This window comes from Tympanuchus pallidicinctus, unplaced genomic scaffold (assembly GCF_026119805.1).
Source record: "Tympanuchus pallidicinctus isolate F22 unplaced genomic scaffold, pur_lepc_1.0 scaffold9, whole genome shotgun sequence".
Taxonomy (NCBI): Eukaryota; Metazoa; Chordata; class Aves; order Galliformes; family Phasianidae; genus Tympanuchus; species Tympanuchus pallidicinctus.
Window position 1 is genome coordinate 19,803,479 of NW_026294813.1, and position 25,983 is coordinate 19,829,461.

The 25,983-nt window shown below is 35.6% G+C and overlaps 2 protein-coding genes across 3 annotated transcripts in view; one reads left to right on the plus strand and one right to left on the minus strand.

Moving 5' to 3' along the window:
- The window catches only part of LOC128074636 (uncharacterized), a 964,422-nt gene that overhangs the window by 331,396 nt on the left and 607,043 nt on the right, over window positions 1-25,983 (minus strand). The window lies entirely within an intron of this gene.
- PIK3C3 (phosphatidylinositol 3-kinase catalytic subunit type 3) overlaps window positions 1-25,983 on the plus strand; it is a 66,488-nt gene that overhangs the window by 21,635 nt on the left and 18,870 nt on the right. For both annotated transcript variants that reach the window (XM_052670647.1, XM_052670648.1), the window contains 10 exons: window positions 757-824; window positions 3,888-3,993; window positions 4,803-4,919; window positions 6,546-6,677; window positions 8,694-8,822; window positions 9,136-9,205; window positions 9,826-9,890; window positions 11,413-11,497; window positions 13,000-13,074; window positions 22,751-22,919. In XM_052670647.1, the coding sequence (XP_052526607.1) occupies window positions 757-824; window positions 3,888-3,993; window positions 4,803-4,919; window positions 6,546-6,677; window positions 8,694-8,822; window positions 9,136-9,205; window positions 9,826-9,890; window positions 11,413-11,497; window positions 13,000-13,074; window positions 22,751-22,919 (1,016 nt within the window). The remainder of the gene's footprint in view (window positions 1-756; window positions 825-3,887; window positions 3,994-4,802; window positions 4,920-6,545; window positions 6,678-8,693; window positions 8,823-9,135; window positions 9,206-9,825; window positions 9,891-11,412; window positions 11,498-12,999; window positions 13,075-22,750; window positions 22,920-25,983) is intronic.

The following is a 25,983-nucleotide window of genomic DNA, read 5'->3' on the forward strand; positions in this document are numbered from 1 at the left end:
TTTAATATCTGCAGTATGTTCCTCCTTTAGCCAAGTTGGCATTTTTTCTTCCATATGAGCCTAAGGACACTATGCTGATTTATATCCATCAAGGATTTTGCTCTTCTGTTTAAAGTAGGAATTGATCAACAAAAATGGGACTACAGGGAGGGAAAGATAGTGAAAACAATTCGGGGAAATTTAATTTTTTCCTGATGTATAGTTGGTTGATATCTGAACAAAAAGTCCAGATTTCACAAATTTGTCTTTTTGGGTCTCAGAACTGAATAGAAAATGAAGCATATGAACAAGGATATGCAGATTTCTTCTTGGACTATTATACCTTGGATAAGTAGCGAAATGCTCAGTGAACTCTACAGATTCATTCACTAGAATGAAGATTGAGAGCATATTGATGAGCGTTAGTTCTTGATGCAAACTGGGTAGCAAATCTACCACTTTAGGCTTGAATCTCACGCTTGGAAAATTGCATAGGAGGCAAGAGTAAATTATTTTACATAAAAAGGTAATACTGAAGATCTTTAGTTGGTAAATATGCTACTTCAGTAGGCTTTTTTTTACTTACAGCTTACTGCTCAGATTGTTCAAAGTAAAAATTAAAAATAACTTCATTGTAGGATGAGTTGGGTTCGACCTTTAGAAGGGAAGGGATCTTTTAAGTCTGTGCATTATTTGTTATTTTTCCTTAACTAAATTTTACTGATGCATTCAGAATTCTTTTGTCATGTAATTCTGCTTTTCTTAAATCCCTCACAGCAAGATCTTTGTACATTCTTGATATCACGAGCATGTAAAAATTCTACGTTGGCAAACTACTTATACTGGTATGTAGTAAACTGTGTTTCAAAGTGTAATCGAAATCCTGGAGGAATGCGAAGGAAAAGATAACTTGTGTTGAACTTGAGAGTCTCTGTTGCTGTCAGGATGAAGTAGTGTATTTAAAACAACATACATCTGAACACAGTATTCATTGAGTAAGGGGCATGTACACAAACAGTAGGTACAGCATTTAAGAAAAAAATACTAAAACCAGACATTTTTACGTTGTCATTCAGTTTGTATATGGTGGTAGGTAAGAAAGCTCATCTTCTGCAATGAGTAAAGTTTCTCAAACAAGAGTGAACTTCTTTAGTGCTAACATAATTATTTTAGATTTGATTTGTGCCTATGTTGTGATCACAAACAAAAAGTCATTGTAAATGTATACTTTCTTATGGGATAAATTTAGTTATGAATTGTTCATCCAGATAATGAAGAGGTAAGATCTTGTCTCACTTAAGCAATTCAAGAGCTAAACTAGATTCTTAAACTAGTCATCTGGGTTTCTGATGTACCTAATGGAATAATCATTTGCAAATGTAGAGTACAACTCTATTTTAATATTAAGACAGGATAATTCACAAGTGTGTATATGTTTCTGTGTGCACAAATGTACACAAGGCACTCATTTTATAGTGGAGAACATTGTACTTCTGATTTTAGCCAAATGTAATGGTTATGATTTCTATTCTTTTAGATGTATTTAATAAATACTTATCACATTAGCAAGTGCTAATTATAAATTGAGTATTTTGTATGGTAAAAACATGGTGTTATTAAAATTTTAAGTATCGTAACCTCTCCAAGAATGATTTAGTAAATTTAGTAAACCTCCCCAAGAATGATTTAGGTTTGTTTTATTTTTTCATCACTTTAAGGCATGTAAATGCCTGGCTTAAGTAGTTCCTTAGCATATGTACTTTTATTGTGCTGACCGAAGTTGATGCTTGTCACCATAAAAATAATGCAATTAAATTGAAATGGCTAAATTATAGGTATAATGCATTAATGTGGGTAGAAGCCAAATGTTTGACCTAAGTAAACATTCTTCATTAAAACAAATGTTGGTAGATTAGCTAGTTCCTATCATGCTGACATAAACTGTGCATTGACATTTCAGCAACATCTCAGACAGCCTATAGAATGTTTAAGTGTCCAAAGCTCAGAAGTTTTTGTCACTGGATAGCAAGAACAAAAACAGGAAAAAAAAAATATGCACAAAAAAGCAGAGAAAACACCACAAAGTCAATTTGTTCATTATTTTCCTTACAGACATCTCAATTTTTCAGTGACAGAATATAAAAGTTGAAGTCACTGTTGGAGCTGATGTAGCCAAAACTCCAGTTGGTTGCTGATCAGCTGCTTGTTTCAGCTATCCAGACACAGTGTGCACCTAAAATAATGGAAAAGTTTATTAGCTGTCGAAAATTAAACCTCCTTGCTCATTCACTTGTTTAAAGCTCTCCTATCACTGTACTTTAACTGTGCCTACAAAATTCACTGCTTTACTTTTCCCTGTGTGGGCATATGAGACACCTACTCAAGTTTTTTAAAGTAGTTTTGAGAAGTTGTCTAGTTTTTTGTTTGTTTTAGCAAATGAAGATGATGATTACATATTTCAGTTTATTACATCCAATTTTCCTTTTAAGTTTCATTGCACAGACTAAAGATCTTTGTGTTTATGATCATACCATTGCAATCTAATTTTGTCACTGTAGGAATGTAACAGTGTAAGCCAGTATAAGAAAAAAGCTTTGGAAGTAACTTCCATTTGGAGAATATGCATTGAATGCTTTGCATATTCCTTACTTTTTATATTTATTTAAATAAAAGTAGTCAAATTCAACATATGCAGTTTTTAAATGTGGAGTTCTTACGTCAGAGTGAACAAGAAAATTCAAAATTAGTTTATGCAGATAGAAATTTAAGAAAAATAAACTGAAACTACAATGAAATTCTTCTATCAATATGACTTTCTGTACAGATGAGAATCAAGGATACCTGTAACTGCTTTTGAACTGATTATATACCTTTCTGACTGCACCTTCTTAGGAGGAAGGAAGTTTGTGTACAGCAAGGGAGTTGTTTTTGACTTGAGCTGTTCACAGGCAATTTCCTTTCTTCTCCTTTTTAGTTAAGAGTATAAAAAATAGAGTAAATAGAGTATAGAGTGTTTTGTCATTTATGTTCTACCATATTAAAGCTGATCTGAAATCAGTGTAAAACTGAAGTGTGCAGCAACAACAACAGAAACAACCCATATAGTGTGCTTAGCATTCTTGAACATTACCTGAAGTTGTAAAGGACGCTGAAAATAGCATTGCTTATTCACAGGAAGCCCCCTACCCATATGAAAAGTCACCTATAGAGGGGAAGAAACACAATGAGTATGTAGTCACTTCAAACACTACTGTATTTGAAAAGAGGCTGTTTCATCTCTTTTTTTTTTTTCTTTCTTTCTTTTTTAAATATATATAATGGGTTTCTTTTTTTTCTGGATAAAACTTAGGAAATATTTTCTTAAACAGAAAGGATCTTTTGTGCACAGCAGTGGTTGCTTGTCAGTGCTATGAATAGAAAGAAACACAAAATGTACCAAATTGCTAATTATTATATCAGAGTAAAATACTGACAGTTACAGGACAACCATCTGAAATTATCCTATTTAATTTTGTTCCAATATCATAATTTTAGAAAAACTTGATTTGAAATGTAGAGTTTGCTACTTCAGGATCAGTATGCTTTCTTTTACTTCTGCTGATAGGAAACAGATGGGATTTTTTGATGTATACTTGAATCCAAAGCTTGCATTATGCCTGGACTGTAGAGGTTGGCAGCACTTACAGTGCTTGCTTGGAATATTTTATCATTTCTGTCTTGTCCTATTTAAGAGACGAGATGTTTGCAGTAGTGAAGCACCTCAGAAATGTTGATAGGCTGTCGTAATTCAAGTGGAAGTTTGTAATTATGAATCGGAGAGCTCATCTGTTATCTCATTCAAGAATGAATTTGTTTTCAGGTCCAGACATACAGAGGGCTGCACTAACTTGAGTTTTTTTATACTGCAGGTATGTAATTGTGGAATGTGAAGACCAAGACACTCAGCAGAGGGACCCAAAGACTCACGAAATGTACCTAAATGTGATGAGAAGATTTAGTCAAGCTTTGCTAAAGGTAATGCCTTAACACGGTGTTTTTTGTTAATCATTTTGTAAAAATAATAATAATAATTAAAAAAAAAAATACATGTCTAGGAAAATGACACTTTGTGTCAGTTATCTAGAAAGCTTCCACTTTACTTGAATTTTCAGTGTTTGTGGTAAACTATAAAGAGGCTACCAAAAAAAGTAAAGGAGAATTATTGAAAATTGTCCTCTTGTCTTATTTCTTGCTTCCATTAGTAACATGCTGATTCTAAAATCCTCTGCCTTGTGTAAGCAGTCAGTTATTTCTTTTGCAGTTGAAACTGAGTCAAGAAGCCTGTCCTACAAACTCAGAAGAGTAGTTCTATTTGCCTTCAGCAGAGAGTTATGTAGGGGAAAAAGCAAAAACAAAATAAAATGTTTTTATGAATTGTAGTGTATAATTTTTTGTTAGTAGATACATGGTCTTTCCCAATTTTAATGTGTCTTATGTTTTTTATTTCCATTTTACAAATGCTTTTTGAATCTGACTCTTAGGCTCTGGAGAATGTTCTATGTGCTTGCTCTTACTAACTTGTTGTGTGAATAAGTTTGTCATGCATGATTGTTCACAACTAAAATTATTGATGCAAATCAAAATATGCAGGTAAGTTAAATAATTAATTGTCAGATGCAGTAATTTTGATTGTATTTTACAGAAAATATCTTCTGAATTAAAAAGAAATTGATCTTCATTCACTTCTTAAAGTCCGAAAGTCTAAGATCACAAGAATAATTTCTAGATGAGATAATTAGGGAAAACAAAAAGCTAATTTTTTTTTTTTTTTTTAATTCACTTAGGGTGATAAGTCTGTCAGGGTTATGCGTTCATTACTGGCAGCTCAGCAGACATTTGTGGATCGGCTGGTTCATGTAATGAAAGCAGTGCAGCGTGAAAGTGGAAATCGTAAGAAAAAGGTAAATAAGAGATTGGAAAACTTATCTCTGTGTAGAAATTAACAGCATGAATGTCAGCTTTTAATGAAAAATTCCTAGCACTGAGATGTTACAGGACAGATGTTACCCAACTGTTACATAATTTCAGCTAATTTTAAACAAACATAGGAGAATATTAGATGGGTCAAGGTTATAAAGTGCTCTGAAACTTCAAAGGTGGAAAAAAGAGGCCCCTCAGAAAAATCTCAGGTTACTGTGGCAGAAGTAACATGTTGGAATAACATGAAGAGCTGGTGATGCAAGAAAGAACAAGTCACGGAAGACATGAGAACATAGCAGACAGAGGTTGTTGTGATGATTTTTATGATGTTGTGAATTGTCATGCAATGCAAGAGTCATGCAATGACTGAGGTTTGGTGGCACCTCTGTAGGTCAACTTGTCTTACCCATTTCTCAAACATACCCCTTGTTAGTAGCTCCAGGGCTAGTCCTATACAGCTTTTTGATATTTCCAAGAGCAGAGACTCTCCAAGGATTCTAAACAATATTATCCATTGTTCACTCATCCTCACAGTGAGCAGGTGTTTCCTGACTTTCCATTGCACTCTCCCCATGCTCGTATTTTTGTCCCTCCTCCTTCTTATTGTGGCATCACTGGAAAGAGTCTAGCTCTCTTGGTTGCTCCCTCTCTTGATGTGTTTCTGCATGTGAATAAAATCCACCCTGGCCCTTCTCTGAAGCGAGGCACTGCGACTCTCTCCAGTATGCCCAAGTTTATCTTGTAATCTGGAACTGGACACAGCACTCCAGGTGCAACCTCGTCAATACTGATTGAAGAGGATCGATCATCTCCCTTGAGTTCTGAGTTGATATGCCTAATGCATCCAATACCATTAGCCTTCTTTACTACCAAGTGTCTACCAGACCTTCAGTTTTTTTGTTCATTTGTTTGTTTGTGCAATGAAATTTATGCTAGTGTAAGAAATCAAGAAATTCAGCTAACAAGACTTATTTTGTTGCAAGAGCAAAAATCAAAAAGCTATTCCTTTGTAAGATGAGTGTATAACTACATGAAACAGAACTGTTAGCCTTGAGAAGAATTTCTGTCATAAATACCTTCTGAGATACTTCACCACTCTTAATTTAAAATTCTGGGTGAGCTTGACAGGTATGGAGAAGGAGCAGGATCTCCAAGGAATTTCTTGGAGAAATTTATTTTCTTTTCCTCTGATGTATACTATTATTCTTTAAGGTGAGTTTTCGGTGTGATTTTACACTATTTTTTCTGTCATTGGGATATGTTTGTGGAGGACAATGAAACATTTAAGCATTGTATAACTTCTCTGAAATTTTATGATAGTGCTATGTGTTGGTAAGAAATGTATAATCACCTAAAGAGATGGAAGGTTTTTTCAATCCATAGGAATGTATTGCCTGCTTGTGCAGTGTTTTGGTAGTGTTCTCTCAGATGTTCTTTTTTCAAGCTAAACCACACAGCTTTGATTTTTTTGAAGCATAAATAATTGAAAAAAATAGTGATTTATTAGTAATTATTATTTGTCTACTGTAAGAAGACTTTAATTGCTCATGTGTACCTAGTAAGTATGCTTTGAGTAAAAAACAAGCATTTGATTCTTTTTCTTTTAGAATGAGAGGCTTCAGGCATTGCTAGCAGATAATGAAAAGATGAATTTAGCAGACATGGAACTTATTCCTCTTCCTCTGGAACCTCAGGTGAAAATTAAAGGAATAATCCCAGAAAAAGCCACACTCTTCAAGGTAAATGGCCTCTAAATAGATGCAATACAAACTATGGCCACCAAGCTTGGAAACATCAGTTGGAATGTTGAAATGATCTGATCTAGTCAAGGCAAGATCTAACTGTAACATGTTCTTAAAGTGATTGAATAACAGTTTTGTTGTTTGTTTGTTTGTTTTTCTGGAAGTATTTTTAGGCACCAAGTTCATACAGCTTTTGAAAGACTGATAATGTTATGAAGTAGCTGTATTCTCCTTTAGAAAAGGGTAAAAATTTTTGTACAAAACTTCAATAATGCAAGTGGTTCACCAGCCAGAGATGTTCTTCCCAAGTTGACAATGCTTCAGAATTTATCTGAATATTGATGAGTCTCTGGTCAGCAGGAATATCGTTTATGATCAAAAATCAAGTCGCCTAAGATACATATGAGCATGTATTCCTTGTTAAAATAAACCTCTTGTTAGGTGCTGGAAAGAAAGATGATTGTTCATTTGTAGCAATGGACTGCTCGGTAGATCATGTAACCTAAGGATAAATAACTCATTAAATTATACCAGTTCTGTTGATTGTGGTTATATGGCTGTTCCTTAGTGTGGTTACTGAACAGTCAGTATGCTGTTAAAAGGACTAGTTTTGTTTTGCTTCTTATGCTACCTGGAATGTGGATGGTTATGCTAACGTGGACCTGTGTTCAATAATGTAGTACCTCCCTATAAATTTAACTTTAATTATGTAGTCAACCTAAATATGTTTTACTGGTCAGGCCTCTAACCAGCAGCTTAAGTGCTAATTTTAAAGAAGGGAAAAAAGATTCTAGCTGCTCTTGCAGCATGTTACCAGGCTGTAAATTTATTTATACCTGCAAAGTTCGGTGATTGTGGAATGTATTAATTTCTGTCAACTTAGGGAAACATTTTTCCAAATACGGAAAATGTTTGACAACTTTGATACCCCACTCACTTTTTTTTTTTTTGTATCTCTTACTTTGAAGAGTACTCATCTCCCACTACAGGCTTAAGTAACTTGTTTTTAAATTGGAGATAACTTTGATTGGCCTGATTCTGAATGGTTACTGATTTCCATTTAATCACTAATCTTGCTCTATGAGAAAAAAATCGAACTCCTAAATGAATGACTAATTTTTGGTGCTTTTGGACATCACATGGCAGATTTATAGAACTTTAAAAAAATGTATTCCATGTGAAAAATATAGTATTGCTGCTAAAATATTAAACAGTGTCCTTGGTTTTTATTGTTTTTGCGTTGAGGGAAGCGACTTGGTCATTTGCACTAGTTGAAATTATTCATGTTGATAATTGATCCCTTTCAATCCATTTTATCTGAAGAAACAACAAACAATTAAATTGATTTTCACTAACGACAGCGTAAAATGGCACTTTTGCTTTTACTAAATAGATTAAGGAAGCAGTTAATTTTTAAAGATGACTTGCCTCTAGCAGTTCTTTGATGTTTATCCTTAATTGTGTCTTTTTGATCTGGTCAGTTAAAATTTGTGTTGTTGTGACCTTTTGCTCAGCGCTTTCATGTTGATTGGAATTAAATGCCTGCAAACAATTTGAATCCTTCTGCCCTTTTGTCTTCAGGCATGGGTTGGGGGGTAGCATTTAGGGAGTATATCATTTATACTTCACTAATTTTTTTTTCTTTAAAGAGTGAAGAACTGAAGGGATTTAATTTATTTTTATTTTTTATAACATGCTTAGATCACAGCTGTGATATCTGAGAATGACATAGTCTAATTGATTCCTGAATAGTCGGTAACTAAGAAGTTTTTGGATTTGCTTATTTTTTTGCCAGATAATGAGGAACATTAAGGAACTTCTGGTCCTTGCTGCCATGCTGCTAATAACCAAGGACACTTCTATGTCACTCAGTTTTATACATTATGCCTTATTCTTGCCTATTTCACTTACTTATAATGTTGTAAATATGGATTTACATTTTAGAAATGTACTGTAGCAAGATGTTAATGTGGATGTTGCTTTGAGCCAGCTCAGTAGGATTTTCTGTTCCAGAGTGCTTTAATGCCCGCTCAGTTATTCTTCAAGACAGAAGATGGAAGCAAATATCCTGTAATTTTTAAGCACGGGGATGATTTACGTCAAGATCAACTTATTCTTCAGATAATTTCACTTATGGATAAGGTAAGGATTACTGTCTTATGTGGCATTTCTGAGTTCTTGATTCTTCTCAACAGCAAGACTGGTTAAAAACTGTTAATGGGTCTAATATGGCTACTGATGTAGCTAATACATTTTAGAGTTTTTCTGACCTTACTTTTTTTTTATAGATCTTTTCAGATTCTGTTTATATTTAAAAAAAAAATAAATCTTAAATCAGCTTTTATTCATTACTGATTACAGTGAAGAACTTCATAGATCAATGTCCAGTATTATTTTAGAAACATAGCTGATTTTTGTTGCTTTCATTTTAATACTTCCTTCTACTCCATCCCAGCTGCTAAGAAAAGAAAATCTGGATTTGAAACTGACGCCGTATAAAGTGCTGGCTACCAGTACAAAACATGGTATGAGTACTTTGTTTTCCAAAAATGCAGTATTGGGTATTTTTCTTTCCCTCCTTCATTGACTGTTGTGACATAGATACTTTACTTAATATACAGCATTCTGGAAAAAGAGCTCAAATTTGTAAGATAAAAGTATATAAATTACTGAAGTAACCAACTTAATTGACCACAGTATTCCATAGGTTGTGATATGTGACAGTCATTAGACTATTTCCAGACATTATTTTCATGCTGGTTTGCTGCGAGGTCTTGGACAAATCACATGAATACTCCTACTGACCTTTGCATTGACTGGAGGGGAAAAAAAAAAAAAAAAACAGATCAAAATCAAACTTGGCTATGCTTTCAGATCCATTGTGGATAAGCATTTAGAATGTCACTGATTTAACTTTCTCTTCTGTTGAAAGTTTGAAACTGGCTTTTTCTGTCCTGATTGGGAGTTAGGATAAGTGGTACTGTTATCAAGGCCTGAAAATTCGGGAAAAAAAGTGTTGTGTTTTTTCTTTTGCTTTGCTAGTTTGCTGAGAACCAGTTGAGTGAATGTGTTAGTGAAACCTTTTAATAAAAATTTGTATCTTCAGATGTCTGTGCATTCAAATTTTTTGTTGTTTCTTTTGCAGGCTTCATGCAGTTTATTCAGTCAGTGCCAGTTGCAGAAGTTCTTGCTACTGAGGAAAGTATACAGGTCTGTGATGTAGTACTTAAGTCTTCTACTCATCAGAAGTGTAAACTGCAGCCTTAGATCTTATGCATCAGTCTTTACAGTCTCTCCAATGATTTTTGTGTCTCCTGTTTAGAAGACAGATGTAGACTTCAAATGGACTAGATTTTTTTTTTTTGCTTTAGAAAACCACACTTTAATTGCCACATGACTGTCTCATGACCTAAGAGTAACACCATATATATAATTAAACTCAATCTTTAGCTGTGATACTAAAATTGTGGGTTTCCTGTAATGATGAAAGTAATGCCAGACGCTTTTCTGTATTCTTCTGTTTTTAAGATATTTCTGTTGTTTACTCAGTGATTTTGATACCTTGTTAAAGCATGTAGTAATGTTTTTTAGATTGAGCAACAAAGTATTTTGTCCATTTAATTTTTGACATCTATATCATTCATTGGATTAAACAGGGACATGTAGTTGAATAGTGTTAGACAAAAAAAAAAAAAAAAATCAGCACAGCTTCAAGCATAGCACAAGCTGTAAAAGACCTAAGATCATCTGGTCCAACGGTGAACTCATTGCTGCCATACCCATTAACCATGTCCCAAGTGCCACATCTCCATGTTTCTTGAATACCTCCAGGTATGATGATGCCATGACCTCCTTAGGCAGCTTGTGCCAGTGCCTGACCACTCTTTCTGAGAAGTTTTTTCCTATAATCTGAACCTTCTGTGACAGTTTAAGGCTGTTCCCTCTCATTCTGTCACCAGTTACCTGAGAGCAGTGGTTGACCCCCACACTGCTACAACTTCCTATCAGGTAGTTGTAAAGAGTGATAAGGACTGAGCCTCTTCTTCTCCAGACTAAACAATCCCAGTTATCTCAGCTGTTCATCCTAAGATTTGTGTTCCAGACCCCTCACCAGCTTTGTTGTTCTTCCCAAGGACTCACTCCATTGCCTCGGTGTCTTTTAGTGAGTGGCCCGAAACTGAAGAGTTTTCAAGGTGCAGCCTCAGGAGAGTTGAGCACGGGTTGATTATCTCCCTGCTCCCTGCTGACAGCACTTTCTTTACAAGCAAGGATGCCACTGGCCTTTTTGGCCACTGGGTGGGCCAGGAAGCACTGGGCTCACTGTTGGCTCATGTTCAGCTGATTGTCAGCTAGCTGTCTCAGATTCTTCTTTCACAGAACTTTGTTCAAGTGTGGTTTTTCCTGACCTGTCACAAACAGACGTACTTTTGTATTCATGGTTATTCTTAATGTGTTCTTAATTTTCTGAGATTATTTTAAAGATCTGCTTTTCAATTTAAAATTCATATCTGTTTCTGTTGAGTGTGCAAATATGATGATTAAAATGGAATGTAAAGACAGCAATGTAGAATTAAATAGATCTTACTAGTTTTGGTCGGAAGTGGGAGGTGGCTGTTACCTTAACGTGACGCTACTGGTTGTTTGTGGTCTTGTTTTATGTCTTGAATTACTAGTTATAAAAATCATGTTACGAGTGATAAAGGGTAACTAAATGTATTGATGTCTTCCCCAGAACTTCTTCAGAAAGCATGCACCTAGTGAGACTGGACCTCATGGAATAAGTGCAGAGGTGATGGACACGTATGTTAAGAGCTGTGGTAAGTGACAGTAATGATACTGTGACTGATAATTTTGTTTCTGAAATATAATAATTGGGGTTGATGAGTGACTGAGGTACTTCAATTTAGATGTCAGCAGCTGGAGGACTATACAACTGCATGCTGTGAGAACCTCTGTTGTAGCAAGGGCAGATCTTGCTTATATAGCTGATGAGGTCTGAAGTTTATTCAGCGGACCAATCACTAAGTGATTTGCTATTAAACTTAACTTTCATTTTTAATTGAAAGATTCTAATGAACAAAAAGCTAGTCATTAATTCATCAGGACTACAGCAATGTTCAGGCTTCTTGCAGCTTTCAGGGTAGAATTAGAGGCCATGAGTTTTTCTGGTAATTAGCATCAGTACATAGATTTTTGAGATAATGAAAGAAAATCCGAATTTTCTTACTACCTAGTGCCTTTCTGGGGGAAGGTGGGTATGTGAAAAGGAGGTGTATTGCAAAACGTTTCAGATTTTTCCCATTATGATCAAGTAGTCTGCAAAGCCCTCAAGGGGGAATGCTGCTGACTAATAAAAGGGTAATTTTGAGTTTGACATGAAGTATACTTTTTCTCTCTTCTGCCCTCTTTCCTTTTTCTTAAAGAGATTAGAAGTTAAAAATGCCTTTCTTTCTAGCAGTAATCTTATCTGCAGTTCCTCTATTTCATCAGTTAGATTCTTCATAATTCAGGGAGGTGTAATAAAACATTTGTTCAATAATTAATTGTCTGTATTTGAGATAGAAAATTCTAATTTGCTAGTAAAGGAAGTGATTTTTTTTTTCTTAGATGACACTGTTTAATTTCTTATTCCATTTGGATTAAAAGAAAATGTGGTAGTGTAGTTTTTGCTCTGTAAATGGATGCATAAAAGATGTGTAAGAGACATGTTAAAACATGATTTCTGTCCATTAAACTAAACAGCTTTTTCCTACGAAAAATGTCATTCAATTGTTGCTCTATAGTGTCTTTTTTATTTTTCCTGTTGCAGTCATTGGAACTTCCTAAAATGGTTCTGATTAGTTGGTGAAAGAAATAAGTGTTTGCATTAGATATAATTTATTTATCACATCCTAGCTTTCTTCTTAGCTTGTAACTACTACTGACACATGCATTCAGTTTCATATCAATGTCTAATGCTTGTTTACAGTTTGATAAATATCTTTAAATGTTTGAAGTGTGTACATTTAATTTGCCCAAAGTGTTTTGAAATATTTTAATCCAAGTATTGAAAGACATTGGATTTTTGACACCATTATGCATGTAACTGTGTAGCAAAAGTTTAATTTACGTTTCTGAGTAAATTCAAATTTTAGTTTATTACTTTGCATTCTTCACATTGCTGATAATCTGGATTATTCGTCCCGGTCTTCTGACCCTCTGTGGTATATTGCTTGTGAGCAAAAATTAAGGTTACATTATATGCTGTTGTTAACTGCACAGAACTTGTTGCTCTCCAGGAAAGGTGCTTGTATTGATGCTTACAATTTACTCGTTACAGCTGGTTATTGTGTAATTACTTACATCCTTGGAGTTGGAGACAGACATCTGGATAATCTTCTACTAACAAAAACAGGTAAATTCCTTTTACTAGTATAATTTTATAATGTCATTTGTGTATGTTTAAATTACTAGTAGTATAGAACCAAAGAAGAGTTTATTTTGCAAGAGACCTAAAAGATCATTTACTTCCAACCCTCCAATAAAATAAAATACATAACAGATGAATAGTAAGGAAACAAGTAGATTAATCAAATTAGGCAAGAGATAACATTTAGCTGGTATGTGGTATTGATGTTTGTGTAACCACAGCTTATATATATCTGAAGTCTGAATTCTTTTGAACAAAGAAATGTTTACAAACACTGGATTTCTGTACAGATTTCTCTTGGTTTATTTTACCATCTTGTGTTCTACTTTGGAATTTTTGTACTCACGAAAGCTTGACTTCAGAGCTGTTTAAGAACAGGAGTTTTTTCTTAAGTGATGCTGACGTTTTTGAAAGCAGTATGGGCGTAGTATAGGGTAAAACTTGTCTGCCTTTCCTAAGATCAAAAAACCTGTTGCTGTTGTCTTAAACTTGTATAAATATCATACTTCAATTTTTTCTATAACAGCTTATTCAAAGCTGAAAAAATGAATGCTGTAGTAGGTAGCTGTGAAGTAATTCTAATTCCAAATATCCTAATTGATCTTCATCAAACAATTTAATTATTCATTAAATTGTTACGTTCCTGTTTTTCAGATTTCCTAACATGCAGTTAAAAGCAATTTCAAGACGTACTAATTGCATGCCAGTTGCATTTTAATATTTTATGTACACTGTTCCTAATACAGTAGATATTATGGCAAGTATTCTCAGTTGTCACATGGAATTAGATATAATCTTCATAACTTCCCTGATATCCATGATAATTCTCTCAGATTTTGCTTTCTTCTGAAAGAAATGGTACTGTGAACTTTACAGGTGCTTTTCTAAAGAATTGAAAACATGATGCAACCCCAAACTGGGAATGCCACATAAGACCTGGCAGAGCAGCGTTCACTCCAAAATTTTTTCTTGCTTCTGAACACCTTTTTTTTTTCTTTCTTTTTTTAAAGAAAGCTGGGCCCCTGAAAAGTAATAATCCAAGTGTTCCATCAGAATAACTGATAGTCAGGATCATACCAGAGCCCTACTGAAGCTGGGTTTTTATTTTTCCCAGCTATTTGTAAAAGTGATTAGGCTCTTAATGTCCTACCTGTTACAAATGCATGATTGAGCGAGCAGAAGTAGTAGAAGTTATCATTTAATTAAATGAGATATATCACAGAATTATAGAATGGGTTGGTTTGGAAGGGACCTTAAAAATCTTATAGTTCCAATCCTCTGTCACTAGACTAGGCCCATCCAACCTGGCCTTGAACGCTTCCAGCTGTGGAACATCTATTCACAGCTTCTTTAGGCAGCCTGTTCCAGTTTTGAGTCTAAATCTATCCTCTGTCTTTTGTCCTGTCTCTACACTCCCTGATCGGAGTTCCCGCTCGGCTTTCTTGTAGACCTCCGTTACATACAGGAATGCTGCTAAAAAAAAGATGGCATCTTTTCCTTTGTACCAAAACCCATGTGTCTTGGAAGTTCAAAATAACAGACATGTATTTTGAATATCTCTAATTTGTTTTGTTTGTATCATTACTTTTTGTTGCATGATATGTATTGATAATGGGCCATGTAGAGTGCATAATGTTAGTGATTCTAAATTACTAAGTTCTGTAATGGTTTTAAACGAAATAATGCATGGTTTCAGCTAAAATAATGATTAGGACTCAAGAGGTGCAGTCTGTTTATTTCAAGTTGAATAGTATTACATATAAATAATCTCTAATTTGAAGTTAAACATTTCATTTTTAAAAGAGTTTGGAAGATTTAAAAACAAAACCCAAAATGCCAATTAAAACAAAAACCCGGAAATGCTTTCTTACTTAGGAAACTGCTTTTCAAAAAAGCATCCATTTTCTTGTCTTTTTTATTTAGAATATTTCATTTAATTCTCTTCCCTGCCTCCTGTGTAGCAAAATAAAAATGCTGGATATCTTCTGTGTTTCAAGTTTCTGTGTTTTCAAGGAATTCTAGATAGCTTGCCTTGTTGATCAACCTATCTTCTGGAATTTCTCTGTTTGAATGATTAGAAAGCACTTAGCAAGTATGGAAGAAAATAGTCTCGGATGAATTGTGTTGAGTTTCTCAACTAAGTGGCAGTACAAGAGTTTACCGTCAAGCTATTCTAACTAATACAATTAATATTGTATGATGGGAGAAGTTAAAATATTTTAGTTGAAAGTAACTTCATAGCTAGATGAAGTGCAGAAACCCTTAATAAATATGGATATGGATTTTTTTTTGCATGCTTACTTTTGAACCATAGCTTCTGTAGGTGTTTTGATACTTCAAATATGTTCATTTACTTATGAAGAAAAGATGTTTAATGTTTATAGTAAAGTAAGCATCTACTGAATGACAAAAGTGTAAATAAAATATATGGGGAAATGAGACATATCCACATGGATGGCTTTGCAGTATGCCTGAGGCATATGATGCAGTGACTCAGAGTACTTGATATGAAAGTGTTGGAAATTAATTCTGGTAGAATGTCTTGAAGTAAGCTTGTGGGATAACAGCTACAGCAAATATGTTTTCCCTTATTTGATCGCAGTTGTGCAGATGAACATTCAAAAATCTGTCAGGAAGTTTGAATTATTTATATGACATGGGTATAAAGTGTTTTTTATTACAGTTACTGTTTGCATAGTCAGACTGATAATAACTTAGTTTTTTAGAGGTAAAGCTGTGTTAGGAAGTAACTGTAGCTTAGTTCGACTTAAAGGAACAATTTAAACAGAACAGCAGAGGGCAGTGCAGAACCACAGTAAATTCAGAGCCTGAAATTATTTTCATTTGCTACCTTTGTTCTTTCACAAGCCAAGACATTGTAAGTTGGGAAAGCTAACCTCTTACCTCAAGGAATGTAAGCTAGAAACAACTTTCTTAAATGGTATGATCATACATGCATACTCTCTTGTTTAAATTTAAACAATTGAATTTATTTCTTTCAGTATCCCTGAACTAGAAATCCATGTCTTTTATTTCTAGCCCTAAAAAAATGTCTTAGGATCAGATCTGTTTCACCTCTTAAAGTATCTTCCCTTTTTTTTTTTTTTTTTTTTTTTTTGTTTTGTTTTTATTTTTTTAAATGAATAATATCATGGTATAGAAATTCAACAGTCATTTGGAAAAAGTAATAAATCAATACTGTCCAGTTTTGTCTTTTATCTTTTAATTTATAAGCATCCTAATAATTATAAAGCTTTTCAAATTAATGTGTAATAAATCTGAAACTGGATTAGAAAATGGAATAGAATCATAAAATAGAATTATAGAATCACTCAGGTTGGAAAAGACTTTAAAGATCATCAAGTTGGACCACGACCTAAGATGTGCATTATTGTGGCACTCACTGTATGTTAAAGAAAGGGGAAAAAAGCCTCTAAAAGAAGCATGAAGTTCATAAGATGTCTGGTACTGAGAGGACAGATAATTATATATAGATATCATGTTATGTGGCATGAAATACTAATCATAGTGAAGGTGTCTGAACCCTGGCAAAGTTTGCTGAGGAGTCTCCATCCTTGTGATTGAAATGCTTTCTAGATGTGGTCCTGGGCAAACTGATCTTAGTGGCACTACTTGAGCAGTGAAATTGGATGAGATGTTCTCCAGAAGGTCCCTTCCAACTTGATCTGTTCTATGACATAAGCAATCCTCTAAATCTGATTGGCTTTTTTTACCAGTCAAGTTATGTAACTCTAGGAACTCTCAATCGACGACGGCTTTTTGTAACGTTATTTCAGAACTGAAAAACTTTACTTAATAGCTACTAAACTAACATGAAACCATAGAACGGTTTGGATTGAGAAGGACCACAAGTACAGGTGCAGTTCCAGCATCCTACTGTGTGTGGGGCTGCCAACCACTAGATTGGGCATTCGATAAGGTTGCCCAGGGCCCCATCCAGCCTGGCCTCCAGGGATCATCCACAGTTTCTCTGGGCAGCCTGTTCCAACACCTCACCACCCTCTCAGTGAAAAATTTCTTGTCAAACATCTGATCTAAATCTCTCCTTTTTTACTGTAAAACAATTCTGTCTTGTCCATCTATCTGTGTAAAAAATATAATTTTCCTCTTTTTGATAAGTTCACTTACCAAAATCTCCCCTCTTCTGGTGCAGCCCTGGATATTGTTGGCCTTCCGAGCTGCAAGTATGCTCTACTGGTTCACATTAATGTTTTCATTTAGCAGGACCCATACTGCCTTCTCCACAGGGCTTCTCTCAATGAGTTCTTCTGTGAGTTCGAGTACATATCTGGGGTTGCCCCACATTGTGCTTGGTCTTACTGAACCTCATTAGATTCACATGAGCCCACTTCTCAAGCTTGATCAGATCCCTCTGGATGGTGTCTCTTCCTCTGCTGTGTCAACTGCTCCACTCAGCTTGGTATTGTCAAATATGATGCTGACACTCTTGTAGACTGCTGCACAACTTAAAATCATACCTAAGATTATTTTTTCAAGTATCGTCACAACTGAGGCTGACAAATTTTAAATAAATGGTGTTTTGAGGAGCTGTTGATATGAAGAAAAGTTGCTGTTGATTTTTGGCTCCTTCCTTACAGATGTGTATCAGAAGGAATGACTGTGCTAAGTAAATACACTATTCACTGTAAAAGTCAATTCTCAGAATAAAAATTTTAACTAAATATGGTCAGAGTTCTCTCTCAGAAGTTTTGGTTTGATAATTCTCAGGGATGATGCAGAGTAACACTGTCCTCAGCATCATTAACTTGGGATGTAAAAGCTTCTAAAAGATCCAGGAACCCTCCTGAGGTTCTTGATCAACTATCTTGATCATTATTTTCTTTAGAGTGGGATTCCAAGTGTCATCCATTGATTAAAAAACACCAAGAGAGCCTTCTATCATTATTTCGTATTTTAGTATGGTGGCTTAATTGATCTTGGAGCTAACCAAATAAAAATAAATTAAACCTGTTTATTATTTTTCATGTAACTAAATATATTGAATGTATTCAAATTTAAACGTTTGATGTATGTTTGAATCATAGCCTAAAAATCTGCTGAATGTTGCTGAATATTGAACCACAACTAGAGAAACTGTAGCAATAATAAAAGATGGCCTCATCTTTATTTTATTCATTTTTAGGACTGAGGTATAAGTTGATGAAGTTCCTTCCAACCCCTAGAATTCTGTGTGTGATTCTTTGTATGAAATGATACGTGTTCATATACACTCATGTTAATGTTTTTGAATGGTTCAGGTACATCTTAGTAACTAATTTACGTTATTAATTAGCTCCTCTTATTCCTTACCTCCAAAGCAAACTAAGAAAAGATGTAATTACTGCCAGTAGAGTTATTCTTTTATTCAAATATTGTCCCTTAACTCTTCATGATGACAGATTTGGATAAGTGAACTGAAAACAAACCCTCCCCCAGACTCTTTAATTAAACAGTTTCTATAATGCAATGAAGATATCTGTATATATCAATGTCTACTTCAAACAACTTTTAAAATTCATTTTTGTAAACTAACTTCTGTAACAGTGTGAAAACACTATTCAGGGAAGTTTTTAGCACAGTTAGATATGCAAAATGTCATGAATGTGACATTTATCAACTAGCAAATATTTAGTTTGCTTATTAAGTGTCCTTGTGATTTCTCTCAGAAAATTGACCATGATGGAATTTGTTTCTTGAGTTGAAGAGTACTTATGACAGATCTCAAGCAGTTTTGTCTGGTGATGGAAAATCTATTATTCAGTGATACAGACAGATAACTAGCTGAAAAAGTACTAGTAGTTACAGTTTTTTAAAGAATGTTGATCATTTAAGCTTGCTGAAATGAATGGAAGTGCTTCAAGTTCTAATACTGGCAAACAAATACAGAATCAGAGAATCAACAGGTTGGACAAGACCTCCTAGATTATCCAGTCCAACTGTCTACTCATACCAGTATTTCCCCACTAATCCCTTAATCCCGTGTACCTTAATACTGCATCTAAATGTTTTTTGAATGCAGTACCTCTAGTGATGGTGAGTCAACCATCTCCCTGGGCGGCCTGTTCCAGCATCTGGCCATTCTTCTGGAGAAGAAATCTTTTCTGATGTTCAACGGGAATCTCCCTGTGTGCATTTTGAGACAGTTCCCTCTAGTCTTTTCAATAGGCATGTCAGAGAAGAGGTTGACCCCATTTCGCCACATCCTCTTTCATCTTCCTTTCAGATAGGAAAGGGAACTATGAGGTCTTCCCTTGGCCTCCTCTTTTCCAGACTAAACAATCCCAGTTCCCTCAGCCCCTCTTCTTAAGGCTTGTGCTTCAGACCCTCACCAAATTCATTGCCTTTCTCTGGTCACACCAGGGTCTCAGTGTCTGTCTTGTAATGATGAGCCTCAAACTGAACACAGTACTCAAGGTGCAGCCTCAACAGAGCTGAGTTCAGAGGGTTGATCACCTCGCTGCTTCTGCTGATAGTACTATTCCTGATACAAGCCAGGATGCCATCAGCCGTCTTGGCACTTGGGCACACTTCTGGCTTATGTTTAGCCATGCATAAACCAACAGCCTCAATTCTATTTCTTCCACGCAGTCTTCCACCTGTTCTGCCCTAAGTTTGCAGTATTGCGTGGGGTTGTTGTGGCCAAAGTGCAGGACCTAGCACTTGGTGTTGTTGAACTTCATCCCATTGGCCTCAGCCCAGCAATCCAGTCTGTCCAGATTGCTCTGTCGTGCCTTCCTGCCCTCTTGTCCTCAGCCTTTTCCTTATCCTTAGTGCTCACATTTCCCACTGCATCCAGTAAAGGATGGGGATTCTCCTTAGCCCTCCTATCACCGTTAATATATTTGTAATTTTGTTGTTGTTGTTGTTCTTTTTTTAATCCAGCAGCCAAGTTGAGCTCAAGCTGGGGTTTTGCATTTCTAGTTTTTTCTCTGCGTATCCTAATGACTTCTTTGTACTCTCCCCAAGTTGCTTGTCTCTTCTTCCACAGAAAGTAGACACTTATTTTTTCTCTAGGATCTGCAGAAAAAGCTTCTTGTTCATCTTCACTAGTATTCTTCCCTGCTGGCTCATCTTGTGGCACAGGGGAATAGATTGCTCCTGTGCCTTTAAGATCTCCTTCTTGAGGAGTGACCAATCCTCCTGGACCCCTTTGCTGTTCAGGACTGAATCCCAAGGGACTCTCCCTAGTGGTCTCCTGAACAGTTCAGTCTGCCTTCAGGAAGTCCAAGGTAGCAGTTTTTCTGTCCCCCCTCCTGACTTCATGAGGAATAGAGAACTATGTCATTTCATGATCACTCTGTCCAGGATAGCTTCCAGCCTCCACTTCTCTCATCACTCTCTGTGAAAAGAAACAGAAAAGCATGTTCATAACTGGTCAGTTCCATAATGCTGAAGCAAGAGTTAGTACATGTATTTCTGCTTCTGTGCTATTGTGACTAAAGAAGTTATACTAATCATTTTCTGGTTTCATGTTGAAAACTTCTTCAGCTTTGCATCCACGTTTCATTTTCCTCTATGAAGAAAATGTAATACTAAACGTATTAGTGTCACTAGGGAAGTCTGTTTTGGATGTAAAACTCAGCTAATATTTCAAACACCTGTTTGTCCTTTATTTACCTCCTTTCTTTCTTCACGCTGACTGCAGGAAGATGGTTTCTCTCTGTCTTAAAGAAATTGTTCAGCAGACTAGCAGTAATAGGGAAATGAGTGTAGGTGAAATGAGTCAAGGTGGGAGACCACACCTTGAAAATTGTGTTTTGGGTCCATGGATGCAAGGAGAAATTTGAATAGTGTGAATGTATGTGAAGCAAAGCTGATGAAAGGATGAGAAAACAAGACTTGAGTAAAACAACTGAGAAAATTGGGATTGTTTATTTTGGAGGAGGCTGAGAGAAAACTGCAACACTCTCTGCAGCCACCTGAAAGGAAGTTGAGATGATGCAGGTATCCATCTCTTGAGGTGACAAGTGATAAGAGTTGATTATACCATTTTCTTCAGGAGAGGTTTAGGTTGGATATCAAGAAGACATTCAGGCATTAGAGTGGACTGGCCAGAGCAATGGTGGAGTCTCCATCCACGTATAGACAATGTCTGAAGGATGTGGTTTAGTGCTGGGACATGATAGGTAGATTTTGACTTGCTAATGTCTAAGATCTTTTCCGACCTCTATGCTTTTGTGGTTCTGTGATTTTTTATTTAATATTTTCCTTTTTAATATAAAACATTTTGACCTATTTTTTTTTTATGCAGCTTGTAGTATTCTTGAAATGATGCATTTCAAAATTTAATTTCAAACTGAAAATCTGTGGAACATTTTCAAAAACACTTTTTGCCTTATATGGTTAATATTTACCATTTAAAAAGCAAGTCCGAAGTGTTTCTAGAAAGTGGCTTCTTAAGAATTGATGAATTCTTACATTTCTGATGACTGCATTTTTGTTTGCATATATATATATATAAAATCTTTAGATTATGCAGATGTTATGATATTATGTTTGAAATTGGTGTTTCAGGTTGTTGGGTTTTTTTTATTATTATTTTGCTCCATTCTGCATCTCTCATGAGATTCAGTAGAATTGAAAAGGGGAAATAGTTTCAAACTGGAAGAGGGTAGATTTAGTCTAGATATTAGGAAAAAATTCTTTTACTTTAGGGGTGGTGAGACACTAGAACAGGTTGCCTAGTGAAGTTGTGTATTTCCCCTCCCTGAAAGCATTCAAAGACAGGTTGGATGGTGGTGTGAGCAACCTGGGCAGGGGGAGATGTCCCTGCCTATATCAGGGGAGTGGCAACTAGATGATCTTGCAGATCCCTTCCAACTCAAACCATTCTATGATTCTATGAAGAGATAGACAGTGAATGCTTCCCAATAGATTTATGGATAATCCTGTGAACATTGTTTCAAATAAGCTTCAGGTAGGAACTAAAGTTGCCTCCTTTGAAATGAGGTATCTAATTTTTTATTTTTTTTTCAAGATAGTTCTGTAGTAACATTGTAGACATAGTTGATCTGAGAAGGGAAAGGTAGTGCTCAAATGCTATAACTTGTATTTTAATGTTGGAAAAACTCAGGAGAAAGTTCCTCAATTTTAAAGCATGTTTGATATGGTAATCATGTTTACTCAATTATGAAATATGATAAAAAAAATCTTAACCTCACCCTAACAAAGGATTTTAGGACCATTATTCTTATTTTCCTGTGGTAAAATTAACATGTGACTGAGGTAACATATTGCATGCCAGAGAACCAAATGCAATACTAAAAGCAGTGCACTATGTATATTAATATTTTTATTTTGTAAGAAGTTCTTAAGGAGCAAAGAGTATTATGTAACTATATTTTATGTCTCTTTGTTTTCATCACCGACTGAATCTTTATGAATGTATTCCATAAAAAACACAAAACTTTTTTTTTAACTGCTCTGAGTGAATTTGATATTAGCTTTAAGTCTGTAGTTTCAGCTTGACAGCTGAAGGTGTAAGCATTACAGAAAGCAGTGAATTGTGCTCAGTGAAAACAATTTATCTTCTGGAAGTTGCGCCTAGGGATTTATCTATTTTTTATTGCTGTTTGTCATCAAGATTTGATACAATATGAGTTGTTGAAGTAAGGAATTGCATTCACCTTTTGTCTTATAGGAAAACTATTTCACATTGACTTTGGTTATATTTTGGGTCGGGACCCTAAGCCTCTACCTCCCCCAATGAAGCTGAATAAGGAGATGGTGGAAGGCATGGGAGGCACACAGAGTGAACAGTACCAGGAGTTCCGTAAGCAGTGCTATACAGCCTTTCTCCATCTCCGCAGGTAACAATACTATTTCAATGCTAAGTTATTTGAAAATAGCACTTGTATAATGTAGAGCTTGAATTTTTTTGTCTTTTAAGTTAAGATCCCCGGTTTTGCTTGTTTAGTAATCTCATCAGCTGTTTCGTAAATTCTGTGGGTTATGAAGTTTTATCTTGCATTTTGGATGTTGGTTTGCCCTTAAGAAGTTTTTTCTCTAATTATTCTTTATCAAGTAACTATCCACTTAAGTCACGTGCTATTTTACTGCTTTACCCTCCTCTGGTTTAGGCTAGTGATGATCAGAATCAAATTCTTTGTCTTGAGAAACTAAACTTAACTGGATGAAGGTCCTGCAAGCTGCTGTGCGTAGTAGTCAAGTATGTTAGTAGCTTCTGCAGATACCTGCAAGAGGTTAAATATTTTTAGACTTATTTATAGGCAAGCAAATCACTCTTTTAGATCTGTTTCAATAGAACACAGGTGGGCACTCTTGTGGCCAATGATTGACATAATGGTTAAAGTTCCTTCAGTGTCTGGATCATATAGTATGAACCTCCAAGTACGTGAAAAGATATCAGTTTTATGAAAAGAATGTGAAAATTACACATATGTAATACGTATACAGTGATAAGGAATATCAGAAAAAAGATACAGGTAGTTCTGCTAATAGTGAAATGAAGTAAAAATAAGGATTTTTTTTGTAGACTGATGTTAATAGATTAAAAGCAGTGCGACAGAAGGAAAAATAATGATGCACTGTAGGCAAACAATACATATAACTTATGAGAACGGTCAGAAGGGCTGACATGTATTCCATATTCTAAATGCTAAAATTCTAAATATTCTAAATTCTAAAATTCTTTGATAAAATTGTATTTGTTGGTTTTGAGACAATTCAGAGTTAGGTTGATTAAACCTAACTATTTCAGTAGAAGGGTCTGTTATATTGGTGAAGGATTATCCATTACATTAACTAGAATTTGCTGCAGAGATCATAGTTAAACATGAAGTATAGTGATGATTTTGGAATAAAATTGAACTGCAAATCAGTATGTTTTCATTTTAATTCTGGAATTGTAGTTGTAGTTATTCTCCAATATTTCTTCAGGATAGCAGGAAAGTGTTTTTAAATTGTTCTGGATGTACATTTTCAAGGCTTTTAACATAGAAGGATAATATTAGTATTACAGTAACTATTACATTCAACAGCTAGAATTAAAAATGGTCATAATTACTTGTGTAATGGGTTAGGAAGAGAGTCAGTGAATAAAGAGGAATGGCTTAGCTCTTAACAGTTCTATATGTTGATGCAAACCTATTCACAGATATGTCTTCTGGTGAAGTATGGTGAAATCATAACCTTTTTACTAAGTTGAATTTCAGACACCATGTTTATCATCTTTTCCAATTTGTTATGTTCTTAATTTCACTGGGTTATAGACAGTTCTCTGCATGCTTCAAGTGCTGCATCTCAGTCTTTTTGTGTTTCTGGTAGGATGTGCATGCACAGCAAAAACAAAAATAATTTAAAACTTGTAAGTGGAAAAAGTTTTGTTCTTTGTTTTAGATAGGATGTAGTTTGGTACATGATCATTGTTGAGGGCTTTTCTTGGTTCTTTTGTTTATTTACTTTTTTTCCTGGGAGATGCATCTTCCTACTTTTCTGAATGCTGATCAGTTCTGTGTGTTTGTCAGCAATAGTCTAATGAAGTAGCAGCCTCTGAGTGCTAACTGCTGCAGGGCAGACTGTGGCTGGAGAATTTTAGTTCTCACTTGATTTGCAGTAGCATGTTACACTCTCACTATACATGTTGAGCTTACTTTAAAATGTTCAAGTCCTGTTGCATCAGTTTTTCCCTTTCCCAGTAAATTCCTAGTTTACAAGTTTTCAGCAGGATCCAGTAGAAAGGAATCTAGCATCAACATCTGTAAGTTTGTTTTGTTTTGTTTTAGAGCGAGGTTACATTACTCCTCGCCAGGTTTGGCGTGCAGTTTGAGTAAGTGGTTATAGGTGGGAACAAAAGAGTAGGTAGTACTCTTGGATGGACCAAATCTATAATTTGAGCTGAGATTTGTTCAATCTAAATGATAATATCCAACCAGGTAGACCAGAGTGTTTTTCCTAGACTATTCACGATGGTATCATGGACAGAAGATGGGTAGTAATGTAAAGAATGAAGAAACTCTGAGTAGCAAATATAAAGCTGTGATGACTGTTGGAAAGGACTGATTCTTTGAAAGGACAGTAGCTAGGCAATGCAAGGACTGCATAGTCTTCTAGAAGAAGGGGTTTGATTGTTAAGAGATAATGTGAAATAGGTGGGATCTAATCAGTATGGATGAAGTTTTCACTATAAAGAACAACTTTAGGAAGAATAATACCATAGTGTGTTATAGCTGGTTGGACGCAGTAGTGACTGAGGAATATATATATATGCATGTCTGGAAGAGACAGAATTAGTTTCAGAGGGTCCCAAGCAACATAGCAGAAAAGATTATCGCAGAATCACAGAATTGCAGGGGTTGGAAGGGACCTCTAGAGATCATCCCCCTGCCAAAGCAGGTTCCCTAAACCAGGTCACACAGGTAGGCGTCCAGGCAAGACTTGAATATCTTCAGAGAAGGAGACTCCACCACCTCCCTGGGCAGCCTGTTCCAGTGCTCCGTCACCTCACTGTAAAGAAGTTCTTGCTCACATTTGTGCGGAACTTCCTATGCTGCATCTTATGTCCGTTTCCCCTTGTCCTGTCTCCACTCACCACTGAAAAGAGACTGGCCTCACCACTATGGCCCCCACACCTCAGATATTTATAAACCTGGTTCAGATCCCCTCTGGGTCTTCTTTTCTCAAGGCTGAACAGACCCAGTTCACTCAGCCTTTCCTCATAGGAGAGATGCTCCAGGCCCTTCACCATCTTCGTGGCCCTCCGCTGGACTTTTTCCAAGAGATCCCTGTCTTTTTTGTACTGGGGAGCCCAGAACTGGACGCAGTACTCCAGATGAGGCCTTACCAGGGGCAGAGTAGAGGGGGAGGATCACCTCCCTCGACCTGCTGGCCACGCTCTTTTTAATGCATCCCAGG